Below are 14947 nucleotides of genomic sequence, written 5' to 3' on the forward strand. Positions count from 1 at the left end.
TCGTAATTTCCATCAAGAACTTTTGTTGTCGAAAAATTGAGAACCAGCTCTCAAACATTTGTTGTCGGAATTCCGATGTCCGATGGAGCATACGCATGGTCAGAATATCCAAACAAAAGCTCACATCGAACATTTGTTGTCGGAAATTCCGATCGTGTGTACGTGGCATAAGAGAGGGGTATAAGTCCTGTCAATGTGTTTTTGCCATCTGTGTCCTTGGTAGCCACTAGGGTAATCAGGACTTGTGTCCCCACTAGAAGATCTCCCCTTTTTTCCTGTTCTAGTGACCACTCAAAATTTGGGATGTTATTTCTCTTATTTCTCACTTTCAGTTATATTGGTCACCAGGAAAAATATAGAACATTAATAATTCTGCTATACTTAAGCATTTTACCATTGTCTTATCGGGGGAGTTCTGTTGATATAATTCATAAAGCTGCTTCTAATTTTCCCCTAGATAATTGTACTGAACAGTTTGTTTCTTTGTCTATGTGGAATATTTATATTCAGCACACTTTTATTCCATTTGGGTATTTTTCAGATTGAAGCCTACACTCAAGAAACCAGGCCAGATGGAACTGTTGTACTCCATTCAACCATCAACAGTCCAAGAAGTGTTCTGGTGACATGGACAGGGCCTGAAAAGCACAATGGTCACATGACCTATGACATCGTCTTTAGTGGCTTGTTCTATGAAAAAGAAGGTAAATACAAAGTCCAAGCCATCTTTTCTGTTATTTTCAGTAGAGTTAGTACTAATTAGAATTGTTTTTATTAATTCATTTAGTTCTTAAAGGGGTTGTAAACCTTCATGTTTTTTCACCTTAATGTATCCTATGCATTAAGGTGAAAAAACATCCGCTACTTACTGGCCCCCCAGCCCCCCGTTTACTTACCTGAGCGCTCGAAAGTCCCGCGTCGAGAAGGAGCTTGCTTCTCGACTCTTCTCGGCCTGGTCTTCTTGGCTCGTTGGCTCGTGGCTTGTTCTATGAAAAAGAAGGTAAATACAAAGTCCAAGCCATCTTTTCTGTTATTTTCAGTAGAGTTAGTACTAATTAGAATTGTTTTTATTAATTCATTTAGTTCTTAAAGGGGTTGTAAACCTTCATGTTTTTTCACCTTAATGTATCCTATGCATTAAGGTGAAAAAACATCCGCTACTTACTGGCCCCCCAGCCCCCCGTTTACTTACCTGAGCGCTCGAAAGTCCCGCGTCGAGAACGAGCTTGCTTCTCGACTCTTCTCGGCCTGGTCTTCTTGGCTCTTCATTGGATAGATTAATAGCAGCACAGCCATTTGCTCGCGCTTCAGTCAATCAACTCCAATGACGCGAGGTCCGGGGGGGCGAGGCAGAGTCCTGTAGTCGGCAGCTATAGACGCTGGATACAGGACGTGGGAGCGTGCCGCTAGGTAAGAAAGCGCCTCAGAAGGGGGTTACCAGAAGCGGGGAGGAGCCGAGACAGCCACCGAGGGACCCCGGAAGACTTGGATCGGGGCCACTCTGTGCAAAACGAGCTGCACATTGGAGGTAAGTATAACATGTTTGTTATTTTTAAAAAAAATGTAAGCTTTTCAACCCCTGTAAGCAGCCTGAATGTTTTCTTGCAAGAAAGTAGTGAAATATTTGATTGGTGCAAAGTTGAGCTGAAAGTGAACCGTTAACCGGCTACAGACCTACAAGTATTTACATAGCTATGACTAAGCACGAGTTTCAGTGCGAAACGCGTCAGCAGTTGGGTTTTATTTTACTTTGCTGTGACTTGTAGTGCTGTTCTTCTTTTAATAAAGGCTACAATTTGTTCAGTGTGCGGTTGTCCAGAGACAATTTGTGTTCCTGCTCTCCAGGCACCTACTGGGCATACCCCCCAGGGATTGGCTGCAGCACAATAAATATTCATGATGCCTGTTTGCCTTGCTCAAGCTCCCATGTTCCAGAAGCGATCAAGAGCAATCAAACCTGCAGCCTGTTAAACCCAGAACAGCCAAAATAAAGCAACAGCTGCTCCAATGTTTACAGAGGAGCCAAAAAGAACAACTTTTACCTAACATCCTAGCAGCCTATTTAGGAGGATGCTACATCTAAGGCCTCGTACACACGACCGTTTTCCTCGACAAAATCCATCAAGAAACTTGGTGGCAGAGCTTTTTTGTAGAGGAAAACGGTCGTGTGTATGTTTTTCATCATGTATCTCAACGAGAAAAAAAAGTTTTATTTTTTCTCGTCGTGAGTCTCAATCTCCTCGCTGTGTTTCTCGTCGGGCTGGTTTACGACGAAAAACACATTCGTGTGTATGCTTAGAAACGTCACCGCGTTTGAGAACAACAAGATTTTGTCTTGACAGCGTGTATGCAAAGAAAGCTTGACAAGATTCTCGACAGGCCTGACAAGGAACTCATCGAGGAAAACGATGTTTCTTTTACGACGAGATTCTCAGCCGTGTGTACGAGGCCTATGAATAGGAGATTTTATATATTTATTTTGTTGTTCCCCACAAACTTTTTCACCGGTGAAACTTTTTCTTGCTGTCATCAACACACAAGTACACATTTATTGAAAGTGACATTTTCTAAACAATATCTGTAATACAAACCCAATAAGTAAATTCACAAGAGCAAGAGCCAAGCGTAACATTTCACCTTTTTACCAGAAAACCATTTGTCTTACTTTTATTTTTTTCCTTTTTTCCTTTCCTTCTGTCTTAAACCAAGGAAGGCTGCGCTCAGTCTGTGCTCCGGTCCCCAAAGGATACCATGAAAAGGCCCGTTTTGTGTACCATTTTTCGAAGCATATGTGCCAAAGAGTTGAATTTATGATAGGCAGTCTCTATTGACCTCTTTCAAAGCTTGCCATGTCCCCTTTCTTATGCAATGAAGACTTTGATGTGAGCTGCTGTGAAGCACTTGTAAGATTATGAGGTGTAGAGCGACAATCGATTTAGCGACAAAGAAAAAAAAACTATTTTTTTTTTGTTTTATTTATTTATTTGTTTTTCATTTTTTTGCCGGACAAATAGAAAAACAGGCATGTCCATCATACAACAGGGTGAATTCTGCTAAAATAATATTCACCATGTTAATAACAGAGCTTCAAGCTGAAAGCAGTATTAAACCTCTGTAATGTTTGGGGGACCAGCTTGATCGCAGGACACAGGCTTCTTAAATCAAAACTGAGGTTTATTAAACTTAAATGGCTTAGCAGCAGCAAAAACAAAAGAAATAACAGTCTCACCGACTTGTACAGCTCAGAACTGCTATCGCAGTTAAACAGTCCTTCCAGGTAAGTCCTTCAGTAGCAGGTTTTTAGGCAGGACACTGCCAAGTCCTTTCACAGCTTTTCACAGCTTTTCATAGCTTCCACAGCTTTCCTTGTCCACCATTCACCATGCATTGGACTCTCCTACACTCCTTCCCTCTCACCTGCACTTCCTGTCTGCTTTAAACTACTTCCTTACACAGGTGCATTAACCCTTTCCATTCCCTTAAAGGCACCACAGTCCAAACAGAGGGGAAATATAACGTCCTTCCAAGACCCAGCCATGGCGTCCTGTACACCTCAAACAAAAAATGTATTATATTGCGGTGTACCAATCATTAGATGTGATCGCTGTATTGATTACATTTTTTTAGGCTTTTTTCCTCTGTCTTCACCTGGTAATCTGTCCAGTAACCCCACTCTGAATAAAGGGGCGCAGGGGGAACCTTTTGACAGCAGCATTATCAGTTCTTCACAGAGGGGACTATCAGATTTGGATACACTAACAAATTGAAGCTGAACCCCAGCTAATACTTCATTAGCAGTTATAGCAAACACGTTTGTTTTTTTGGGGGGGTAAAGGTTTTACATAAAATAATAATACCTGCTCATTGTAAGGACCCCTGTCAGTAGTAAATGATTTGTCTCAACCCTCTAACTGCTATATCTGCAGGACAGCTTGTTCTGTTAACCACTCGCCGACCGCAATACGTATATACACATTGCAGATTGCAAGTGGCTTACCAGGATTATGGTTGAATATGTCATCTATAACCCTGGTACCATTTTACTGCAGACGGTCGGCTTTCTCATTAGACTGGTCCGAGCGACTCATGAGCCCCTCAAACAGTTTCCAAAGCAGTCGGAGGGGATTTCGGTGTTTCTCGGGGTTATGCCACGTACACACGACCGTTATTCATGTCATTAAAAAAAAAAACTACGTTTTTCTCAACGTGATTTGTCGTGATTCCTCTCAAGCCTGCCTTGCATTCACACGTTCGTGAAAAAAAATGCTTGAGCAAAGCGCCGTGACGTACAACACGTACGATGGCACTATAGAGGGGAAGTTCCATTCGAATGGCGCCACCCTTTGGGCTGCTTTTGCTAATTTCCCCGTCTCAAAACTTGCCTCTGAGCATGCACGTTTCCCCCCCCCCCTCGTTAAAGCGAACACACGACCGTTTTTGTTGACCAATTTTAAAAATGTAATTGTTCTCGTCATGAAAAACGGTCGTGTGTACTGTTTCCCCTGGTTCGCCTGAGAAACGATCAACAGACGTGCACTGCTGAAAAATGTGTTTGTTTTCGTTTCATTTGCTTTTTGTTTTTTTTCAAAAATGCAAAAAATCAGGATTTGTAAATTCAGTCATTTGTAAATAGTACAGAAATGAATAAAAGCAGACCATTGTATGCACCCCTGACGATTGTTAATGGTTTGTCTAAACCCTCTAATAGCCATATTGCTGGGCAGCTTGGTCTGTTAAAGGAAATTAAAAAATAATAGACTTGCTGGCTGGATCAACAGGTGAAAATAAAGGAAATTAAGTCTACAAAAATATCACAAATGCAAACACCACATGTAATGCCACGTACACACAATCAGAAATTCCGACAGCAAAAGTCCGATGTGAGCTTTTGAACGGAAATTCCGACCGTGTATGCTCCATCGGACTTTTCCTGTCAGAATTTCCGCCAACAAAAGATTGAGAGCTGGTTCTCAAATTTTTCGACGGAAAAAATTCCTATCGGAAAATCCGATCATCTGTAGCAACTCTGACGCGCAAAATTCCGACACATGCTCGGAAACAATTTGATGCATGCTCGGAAGCTTGCTTGCCTCAAATGGGGTCTTCATTTTTTCCTGGAGTTCCCTTTTAATGTAGCAATGTTTCCACATCACCTCCTCCGACGTGTCAGCACAGACTGTCGCTCTGTCTGTCAGACTGTCAATGTAACACTAAATGTTGCCAGCCTGTGCAGCAAAAGAACTTTCAAAAAGTCAGGACCCATTTGCCAAGCAGCCCTCGCAGAAAATGTATTCTGTTCTCCGCAGAATTTTCTTTGATTTCTCTCCGCTGAGAACTTTACTGATTTGTCCCAGCGGAATCTGCTGGAATTTATCGGTTCATGGTTGGCAGTCACAGATTAAGGTAAATGTCGATCTGTAATGACCCTCTACATGTTAGTACTGCAGTAAAGCCAAGCTTTTATGTCAAAGACATCGAAGAGGGAGCTATTACACATGACAGGGGTGATCAAGGGACTCCGGTCTAAGGCAAGCATTATTAAATATTGACTAGTTCTGTGATTTATGTAGAGCTGGGAGAAAAAAGTGACTTTTTAACCATTATATATTCTTCAGTAAGGAAAACCAGTCATTTATCTCCTGATGGTTATAAAGAACGGACTCTGTGCATATTTTAGCGGTGGGAAAACCGACAGGGTGGGGGGTTGGGGGAGGAAGGCATATTCTTTCATCTGTACGACGTTGTTAGCTAATTTGTGCAGCAGGTAAACTGGAAGGGATGACAAGACTTGACAAGGGAAAAGGTTGTGAAGGAAGGAGAGGAAATTAATTGGCTGGGGATATTAATGGAATTGAATTAGATTTAGTTGTCTGGACCCTGTAGGAGGGCAACATGAAAATTCACCAAAAAGGTAGACGTATACAATAAATTGAGGCCATTGTTACCAAAAGAAAATAGATTCTGACCAAATAAAAGCAGGTAGCCATTGACAGGAGATTATAGCTATTAAGTTCTCCAAAAAAAATGTCAGGAAGCAGGATCTGCAGCAATTCCAAGTCTGTGAGTTATGAAGATATCCTCAAGAGGAAAGAGAAAAATTTAAATGTTTTGAATTAACTGAAAATTTGTCAAAAATTGGGGGATTTTCATCAAAATGTCACCATTTTGGACAAATGCAGGGGACTCTATGGGAAAGACGAGAATAACGTGGTTTTGCAAAGGGATTTAAATATCGATCACAGGTTACAGAAGTCCCTTTCAACTATCCTGCACTTGCTTTTGTGCCAAGAACAACCCCTCTTTAGCTTTGATCTAAAGGCCCATAAACACGATCAGACTTTTTGACAACAACGGTCCAACGGACGTGTTTTATCGGACTATCCGATCTGTATGCTCCATGGGACAATTGTTTTTGGTTTTTTAACGGACAAATGTTCACTGTGCATGCTTTCAAACTTTCCGTCAACAAATGTCCGATGGAGCATCATCCGATCATGTATACACAAGTCCATCGGACTAAAGTGCAAAGTACAAACGCGCATGCTCCGACCTAAAGCTAAAGATCAGACAACAATAGCAGAAGTTGCCCAAAGGGTGGCGGTAAAGAGTTGAAAAACCACGTGATTTGGTGAATGTTGGCTAAAAAAGTTCTGACGTGTGTATGCATACCAAGTTCACGGCCAAAGCCCCTGAAAATCCACGGAAAAGTCAGATGGAAGTCCGATCGTGTGAATGAGGCTTAAAAGCCACTTATGGCATGCCTAGATGGGAGACAGGGGCTGAAGGAGACAGCTATGCTAGAAGTTTGGTTCTAGGTGTACAACTGCAATTGGCAACCTAATGTGTGGACGACTTTATGCAACCCTTGGCCACCTTGCACCCAATGCTATGGTCTATGTTGCCTTGCTGTCTTGCTTTTGATCTTCTAAAAGCTACTGAAGTTTCTATGCTCTACTTTAAAATTATATTGTGCCAGTGGAAGCCAAACCTCATTCTATCACTTTAATTATTACAATTAGCAATGAAGGAATACAGTATGTTCCACTGAGCTTGTTGATCTGAAGCTCATCCTCTTCCCACTTTTGCTAACCTCTAGTCAAAAAGAAATTGAATTAATAGGTGATCGCCCGTGTAATACCCTCCTAGATAGGTGCTAGGATTAGTTAGATTTGGTTCTTGCTCACTGCATTCAGTGGAGCTGTATTTTTGTGGTTAGGTACATTTAGTTGTGTTCACTGTAATCAGTGCAGCTGTGTGTGATTAGTTAGGTGTGTTCAGTGTTTCAGCTGCTACTGGTTGCATTGTTTTCTCTGTTTTCCAGAAAGCAGTAGAATCCTCTGGAACATAGGTGTGAAGCAATGCAAATAGCAGTATGAATATTTATACAGCCCAGGCCAATCCCAGGTAGGGTGGCTCGATTCCCTCAACCCTATCCCAGTTACTCCAAAATAAAAACAAAAACCACCTAGACTGGTTATTGAGCCAAAAAGTGACTGTAAACCTGTGCCTGGCTGCAGGGCAATCTACTGGGTAAAGAATCCAGGCAATTTCCAACGTCTCCTTCAGGGTTAGCACTTCACTTATTGCAAAGTGGTTGCATGGCCAACCACAGGATAATGATATAATTGCCCTTTTTGAACAAGGTCCTAAGTAGGGACATTGGATAGGAGAGAGAAGAGGAGATAGAACAAATGTTATGTACTGTTAATGTGACAGACACTGTGACTTTGCTCATTCAAAGCAAAGTGATCTTCCATGTACAGTATGTATATTTATTCAACTATGCCCCTTTGCCACCTGCCATTGATAACAAAGCCAAAGTTCCAGGTATGAGGCAGCATGTGACTCCCGTTTTGTGAAAGTGTATGGTCCTAATCTGCCAATCACTGCCATGTGGAGGTGGTGGTGGTTGGGGAGGGAGGTTGTATGACATCATCTCCCTGTGCCAATACCAATACCAATACCAGTCGACACAGGAACTTAGACAGAGGGGAGGTGGTGGTTGAGCATTGCTAGCTGGTCAAGTATACATTCCAGAGACGGAGCATGATCTATGCACAAACACTGGCTATTTGCTCTGAATGGCAAAAGACCCCATGATTAGTTCACTAGATGGAGATCCATGGTGAAAAATGCACCCAGCAATTTTGTCTTTTCCAGAGCTTCAGCAAATTAAATTATCACTAGTATGAGGCACATGAAGGAAGCTTTTATTGATTCAATATAGCTAAATTTTTCTTGATTTACAACTACTCAGATAGAACATGCTGGGAGGAAGAATGACCCCACATAGATACATAGATACATATAGTTACATACTGTAATCAATGAGGTTAAATAATGCATATGTATTTATTTCAATTCCATTTCCCATATCCCTGTTTGGTGCATTCGCTAAGAAACACATCTAAAAGTTTTGATTTATCTACAACACTGCTGACACCACCAACTGTGGAAGGAAGTTGGTTTCACATCCTTACCACTCTAACAGTAAAGAACCCCTTACGCAGTTTAAGGTTTATACCACTTCTCATTCAACTTCATTGAGTGGCCACCTGTCTTCATAAAAGACCTAAGGGAAGACTTAAACCTCCACCCAGGAGAGATGTCAGTAAACTTTCTGACCCTTATGGGGGTGGGAGCTAGGGCAGGTTACAAAAGGCCTTTAAGACCAGGCCAAGGGTTCGCTGAGAAAGGTTATTCCTCTGGAGGGTCCTGGGAGAAGTGTACCTATGGAGGAGGTGATTACAGAGATCCCATTCCTATGAGAATAATCCTGGGTGGAAGAAGAGACTTTTAGACTTTTAGTATGGCGTTTACATCCCTCCAGAGGACCGGAACTGGATGGTATAGTCAAGATGTGACCGAACCTGAGTTTTTTACTCACATGTGGGTTGTATTTTTAAATTTTGTTTTTTACATCTGTTGATCTGTGTCGGAGCATCCAGTTCCTTTTTAGCCCAATAATATAATATGATGGTTTGCTTCGTACAAGAGCTGCACATTTACTCCTTTGCTGTGTTTCATTAATCAGTCTTTGAAACCCATGAACGAGTTAAACCATACAGTTTGATTACCATTCAACACAGGACATATTTTATACCCATAAATCAGTTTTAGTCACACTTCTATTATTCTCTCAGGTCAGCCAGCCCAATTCAAATCAATAGAAGTGCAAGTGACACAATCAATCTAGATATTTGATTATGGATTTTCATCCTTTAAGTCTGCCTTGGCTACCTTGCTGAGAGTTTCCCCAGAGAGCCCAAAATCTCTATTGGCATCCGTGAATTATGAACACCAATAGAGAAAAGAGATAATCTTCATTTGCATAATGCCTGAGCTCAGTAATGGAACTTTACAGCAACCGTTCCAGACAAAACTGCCTCAAATGTGATGGCGGGTTCAATAAAAAGTTTTATTCATTCTGCGGGTGTTTAACCACTTAAGCCCCGGACCATTATGCTGGTCAAAGACCAGGCCAGTATTTGCGATTCGGCACTGTGTCGCTTTAACTGACAATTGCACAGTCACGCAATGTGACGTCCTTTTTTCCCCACAAATAGAGCTTTCTTTTGGTGGTATTTGATCACCTCTGCGGTTTTTATTTTTTGGGCTATAAACAAAAATAGAGCGACAATTTTGAAAAAAATTCTATATTTTTTACTTTTTGCTATAATAAATATTGCAATATGCGTTTATTGATTGGTTTGTGCAAAAGTTATAGCGTCTACAAAATAGGGGATAGTTTTATGGCATTTTTATTATTTTTATTTATTTTTTACTAGTAATGGCGGAGGTCAGTGGTTTTTATCGTGACTGCGACATTATGGAGGACACATCGGACACTTTTGACACATTTTTGGGACCATTGTTATTTTTACAGCGATCAGTGCTATAAAAATGCACTGGTTACTGTGAAAATCACACTGGCAGTGAAGGGGTTAACCATTAGGTGGCGCTGTAGGGGTTAAGTGTTCCCTAGGGAGTGATTCTTACTGTTACGCATGACACATCCCTGATGACTGTTCCTGATCACGGGGAACAGCCATCAGTGACAGTGTCACTAGGCAGAATAGGAGAATGCCTTGTTTACAAAGGCATCCCCCTGTTCTGCCTTTGCCGACCGCAATCATGGGCCGCCCGGGAACATTGAGTTCCCGGGACCCATGAACACGCTTACGAGGCACCCGGCGCACCCGCTGGGCGGCAGATTTAAAGGGACCTACCTGTACGCCAATCTGCCTGCCCGTGCCATTCTGTCGACTTACATCTGCGTGCGGCGGTCGGAAGGGGTTGAAGATAAAACCAAATTTCCAAACATCAGCTAAGAGGTTAGCAATCCTAACTCTGCTTGGACTTTCTGTGCTTTGCTTGTGTCTATGGGGGTTATTTAGGAAAGACAAATCCACTTTGCACTACAAGTGCAAACTACACTTGAAATTGCACTGAAAGTGCAGTCACTGTAGATCCGAGGGGGGCATGCAAGGAAAGTAAAAAACAGCATTTTAGCTTGCACATGATTGGATGATAAAATCAGCAGAGCTTCCCCTCATTTCAGATCTACCCCTCAGATTTACATAAACTGCACTTCCAAGTGCACTTTGCACTTTTAGTTTGCACTTGTAGTGCAAAGTGAATTTGCCTTTCGTAAATAACCCCCAATGTGTTGGTTAATTCCTGCTGCTCCAGTTTTTTCATCTACCTAAGGTCCCAATTTAAGCCATGTGCACCCCTAGGTCATACCCCTACTAAACAAATGCTTCCTGAATAGCTTTCTTGTGCCAATGAGGAGTGCTGGGAGCCATGAGGCAAGTTTGGATCCTTGTGTTATGGAGGTTTGCAGGTTTTACAAAGAGCTCTTAAAGTGACCCTATCGCTAGAATGAATATGAAAGACAATGCTCCCCTTACATAGAAAAGCGTTCTCACTTCTCCTTTTTTTCATAATCAAGATTTATTGACGTTTTAAACATGCATATAGATCGACAGCGTTGCATATATCAGATAAGGCACAAGAATAATAATGTCAGGTGGTGAACAATTTACATCGTACATCAAAAAAAAAAAAAAGTTTATAAAATAGGGGGGGGGGGGGGGGGGGTTAAAAAGTAGTAAGATTAACCACTTCAGCCCTGGAAGAATTGGCTGCCCAATGACCGGGCCATTTTTTGCGATACGGCACTGCGTCGCTTTAACTGACAATTGCGTGGCACCCAAACAAAATCGAAAAATCTGAATTTTCGAATTTCCAAATTCAGAATTTTCGAATTTCAGAATTCAAAATTTTCGAATTTCAAAATTCAGAATTTCCAAAAAAAGCTAAAAAATGAATGAAACGAAAACGAAAATTAACACATTTTTTGGCAGTGAACATGTCTACTGAGAGCCATGGGCCAGATTCACGTAGAACTGCGGCGGCGTAACGTATCGTAGATACGTTACACCGCCGCAAGTTTTCATCTCAAGTGCCTGATTCACAGAGCACTTGCAATGAAAACCTACGCCGGCGACCTCCGGCGTAAGCCCGCGTAATTTAAATGGGCGTGTGCCATTTAAATTAGGCGCGCTCCCGTGCCGGACCTACTGCGCATGCTCCGTTTCGCAATTCCCATTGTGCTTTGCGCGCTGTGATGTCATTTTTTCGAACGGCGACGCGCGTAGCGTAATTCCGTACTCCCGGACGGCTTACGGAAACAACGTTATTTTTTAAATTTCGACGCGGGAACGACGGCCATACTTTATACAGCAATATGTTTGCTGTGTAAACTTAAGGCACCAAAAACGACGACTAACTTTGCGATGGGAAACTAGACTAGCAGCGATGTAGCGAACGCGAAAATCCGTTGTGAATCGCCGTAACTCCTAATTTGCATACCCGACGCTGGTTTACGACGCAAACTCCCCCCAGCGGCGGCCGCGGTACTGCATCCTAAGATCCGACAGTGTAACACAATTACACCTGTCGGATCTTAGGGCTATCTATGCGTAACTGATTCTATGAATCAGTCGCATAGATACTCTGAGAGATACGACGGAGTATCTGAGATACTCCGTCGTATCTCAGCTGTGAATCTGGCCCAATCTCCCTACCCCTACAGGACAGCACTGGATGTATAAAGACCCAGTTAGCGAGTACCAGTGCTTTTACATAGCAGGAAGTAGAGGAAGTGATATGATCACCATACCCAGAAGTTCTGGACAATGTCTTCACTCCCGGTTGCTGAATGGAGAAATTGGGGAGAGAAGAAAAGGTTTAGGGATGGTGGCATTACATGCTACCTCTTGCTTTGCCCCAAATCTATCTCTATTTTCATGCATCTGTAAATATTCTGCTTGTTGCATATAATTATTTTACGTCATTTGATTTTTTTCCATTAAACAGGTGACACAATTTACAATGTTACCAGCTCTAGGAGGAGATTGCATCAAAGTCAAGGAAATAATAAGTGGGCGTCCATTGATGATCTAGTTCCATTTTCCAGCTATAGCATCTTTGTGAATGCTTCTAATAGCCAAGGCTATGTGACCAGTGACCCTGTCATCATTAACATGCCTCCTGGAGGTGGGTATTGCTACACATATTCATACCTGAAAATTCATGCTTTACCGCTGTCATAACATTGCTTAAAACATTTAATAAAATACTGCATGTTTTTAAATCACAGTGGTGGGCTTTACAGATGTTCATTGTGGAGACTTGAACCTAGCTGAACGCAATAAAAATGACAGAAAGAAAAAATTGGAGGAGGTCCGGGACTAGGAGAGCCTTGTCATGTGATCTGTAAAAGTCATGAAACTGCATTTTGATATTCCCTCTGTTACGTTAAAGAGGACGTAAACCTTCCTGAATAATTTGTACCTATCGGTAAGCCTAGATAAAGGCTTACCTATAGATACTGTTAATATCTCCTAAATGTGCACTGTTTAGTAGATATTTACTGTATAATGCGCCGATGACATCATCGGCGCATGTGTTTTGAAGTCCGTTCTGAATGGCCGCCCGTGCCATTTCTTCAGAAGAGTGTGCCGTGACCTGCTGCTCCCATGCGCACGCCAGTCACATAGCCAGAATCCACAGCCCCGGAAGGAAGACGGGCGAAGATAGATGCGGCCTCCAGCGGGGATGACACGAACTTCGTTTGCAAGAAAGTTTCACATCATTTGCTAGTATGCAATGCATACTAGCACATTATTCCTTTACTTTGCAGGCAAACCCAACTTCATAGGACACTGCAGGCTCCATACCATGTCCTGCATTTTATGGATGGGCTGCAGAAATGCAGGCCTTACTCTGTGAAATAACCAAATGCAATATACTCCTCAGGGATATATGTGTGTGGGTGTATATATATATATATATATATATATATATATATATATATATATGGAGCCTGACACTTACTTGCAAAGTATATATATATATATATATATATATATATATATATACTGTATATACACTATATTACCAAAAGTATTGTGACGCCTGCCTTTACACGCAAATTAACTTTAATGGCATACCAGTCTTAGTCTATAGGGTTCAATATTGGGTTGGCCCACCCTTTGCAGTATAACAGCTTCAACTCTTCTGGGGAGGCTGTCCACAAGGTTTAGGAGTGTGTCTATGGGGATGTTTGACCATTCTTCCAGAAGTGCATTTGTGAGGTCAGGCACTGATGTTGGATAAGAAGACCTGGCTCGGTCTCCACTCCAAAAGGTGTTCTATCCGGTTTCGGTCAGGACTCTGTGTCAGGCCAGGTAAGTTCCTCAACCCCAAACTTGCTCATCTATGTCTTTATGGACCTTGCTTTGTGCACTGGTCCAAATCATTTGGTGGAGGGGGGTTTATGGTGTGGGGTTGTTTCTCAAGGGTTGGGCTTGGCCCCTTAGTTCCAGTGAAGGGAACTCTTAGGCCTCGTACACACGATAGGTTAACCAGAGGACAACGGTCTGATGGACCGTTTTCATCGGTCAAAACCGATCGTGTGTGGGCCCCATAGGTTATTTATCCATAGGTTAAAAAAAAGCCAACTTGCTTTAAATTTAACCTATGGATTCCTAACCGATAGGTCAAAACTGATCGTTAGTAGGCACAACCATTGGTTAAAAATCCACGCATGCTCAGAATTAATTCGACACATTCTTGGAAGCATTGAACTTTTTTTTTTTTAGCACGTCGTTGTGTTTTACGTCACCGCATTCTGACACAATCGGTTTTCTAACCGATGGTGTGTAGGCGCGACAGACCATCAGTCAGCTTCATCGGTTAACCTATGACAACGGTCCTTCAGACCGTTCTCATCGGATGGACTGATCGTGTGTACAAGGCTTTAAGGCATCAGCCAATAAAGTTCATGTGCTTGTAAGGCAGGTGTCATAATACTTTTGAAAATATAGTGTATATGCAACACTAACCCTCCCTGTATCCAGGGCCAATCCTAGGGTCACAGGTGCCTGGGTGCAGAAATATTTCTGACGCCCCCACATGGACGTCATCGTTTTCCCAACTCCTCCCCTTTACAAAATGTTTCTATGGCAACGACTCAACCACAGAAATGCTCCCCCACGAAGTCTTCATTACCCTGGGATCCTTACATGATCTCTTAAATAAACAAAATACAGGAAGAGGAGCAGAGTACTTCATTGGGACCTGGAGGGGGGGGCCTCTCTGATGGACACAGAGAGGGCTTCTGTTAGAGAGTCTGCTAGATGTTTGGTGCCCCCACCTCTGCAGGCGCCTGGGTGCAATGCACCCTGTGCACCCTGCCTAGGATCGGCCCTGCCTGTATCTATAAGAGCAATAGGGATATCCTCTCTTCATGATAAACAAGCCCCAAATCCTCCCTGAATCCTTAGCACTAACCCTACATTTAACCTTAACTCTAAACTTCTTTGTAAATCTTTTACTAACTCTCCCTGTATCCCTTACACTAATCTTCCTTTTATCC

The 14947-nt window shown here is 42.3% G+C and overlaps 1 protein-coding gene across 1 annotated transcript in view; it reads left to right on the top strand.

Annotated features, from left to right (window-relative positions):
• Nucleotides 1–14947, top strand: part of USH2A (usherin) — a 1018338-nt gene that overhangs the window by 538913 nt on the left and 464478 nt on the right. Inside the window, exons 37-38 of the mRNA XM_040347840.1 lie at nt 542–704; nt 12385–12564. Coding sequence (XP_040203774.1) covers nt 542–704; nt 12385–12564 — 343 coding nt within the window. The remainder of the gene's footprint in view (nt 1–541; nt 705–12384; nt 12565–14947) is intronic.

The sequence above is a fragment of the Rana temporaria genome, chromosome 4, assembly GCF_905171775.1.
Source record: "Rana temporaria chromosome 4, aRanTem1.1, whole genome shotgun sequence".
NCBI lineage: Eukaryota > Metazoa > Chordata > Amphibia > Anura > Ranidae > Rana > Rana temporaria.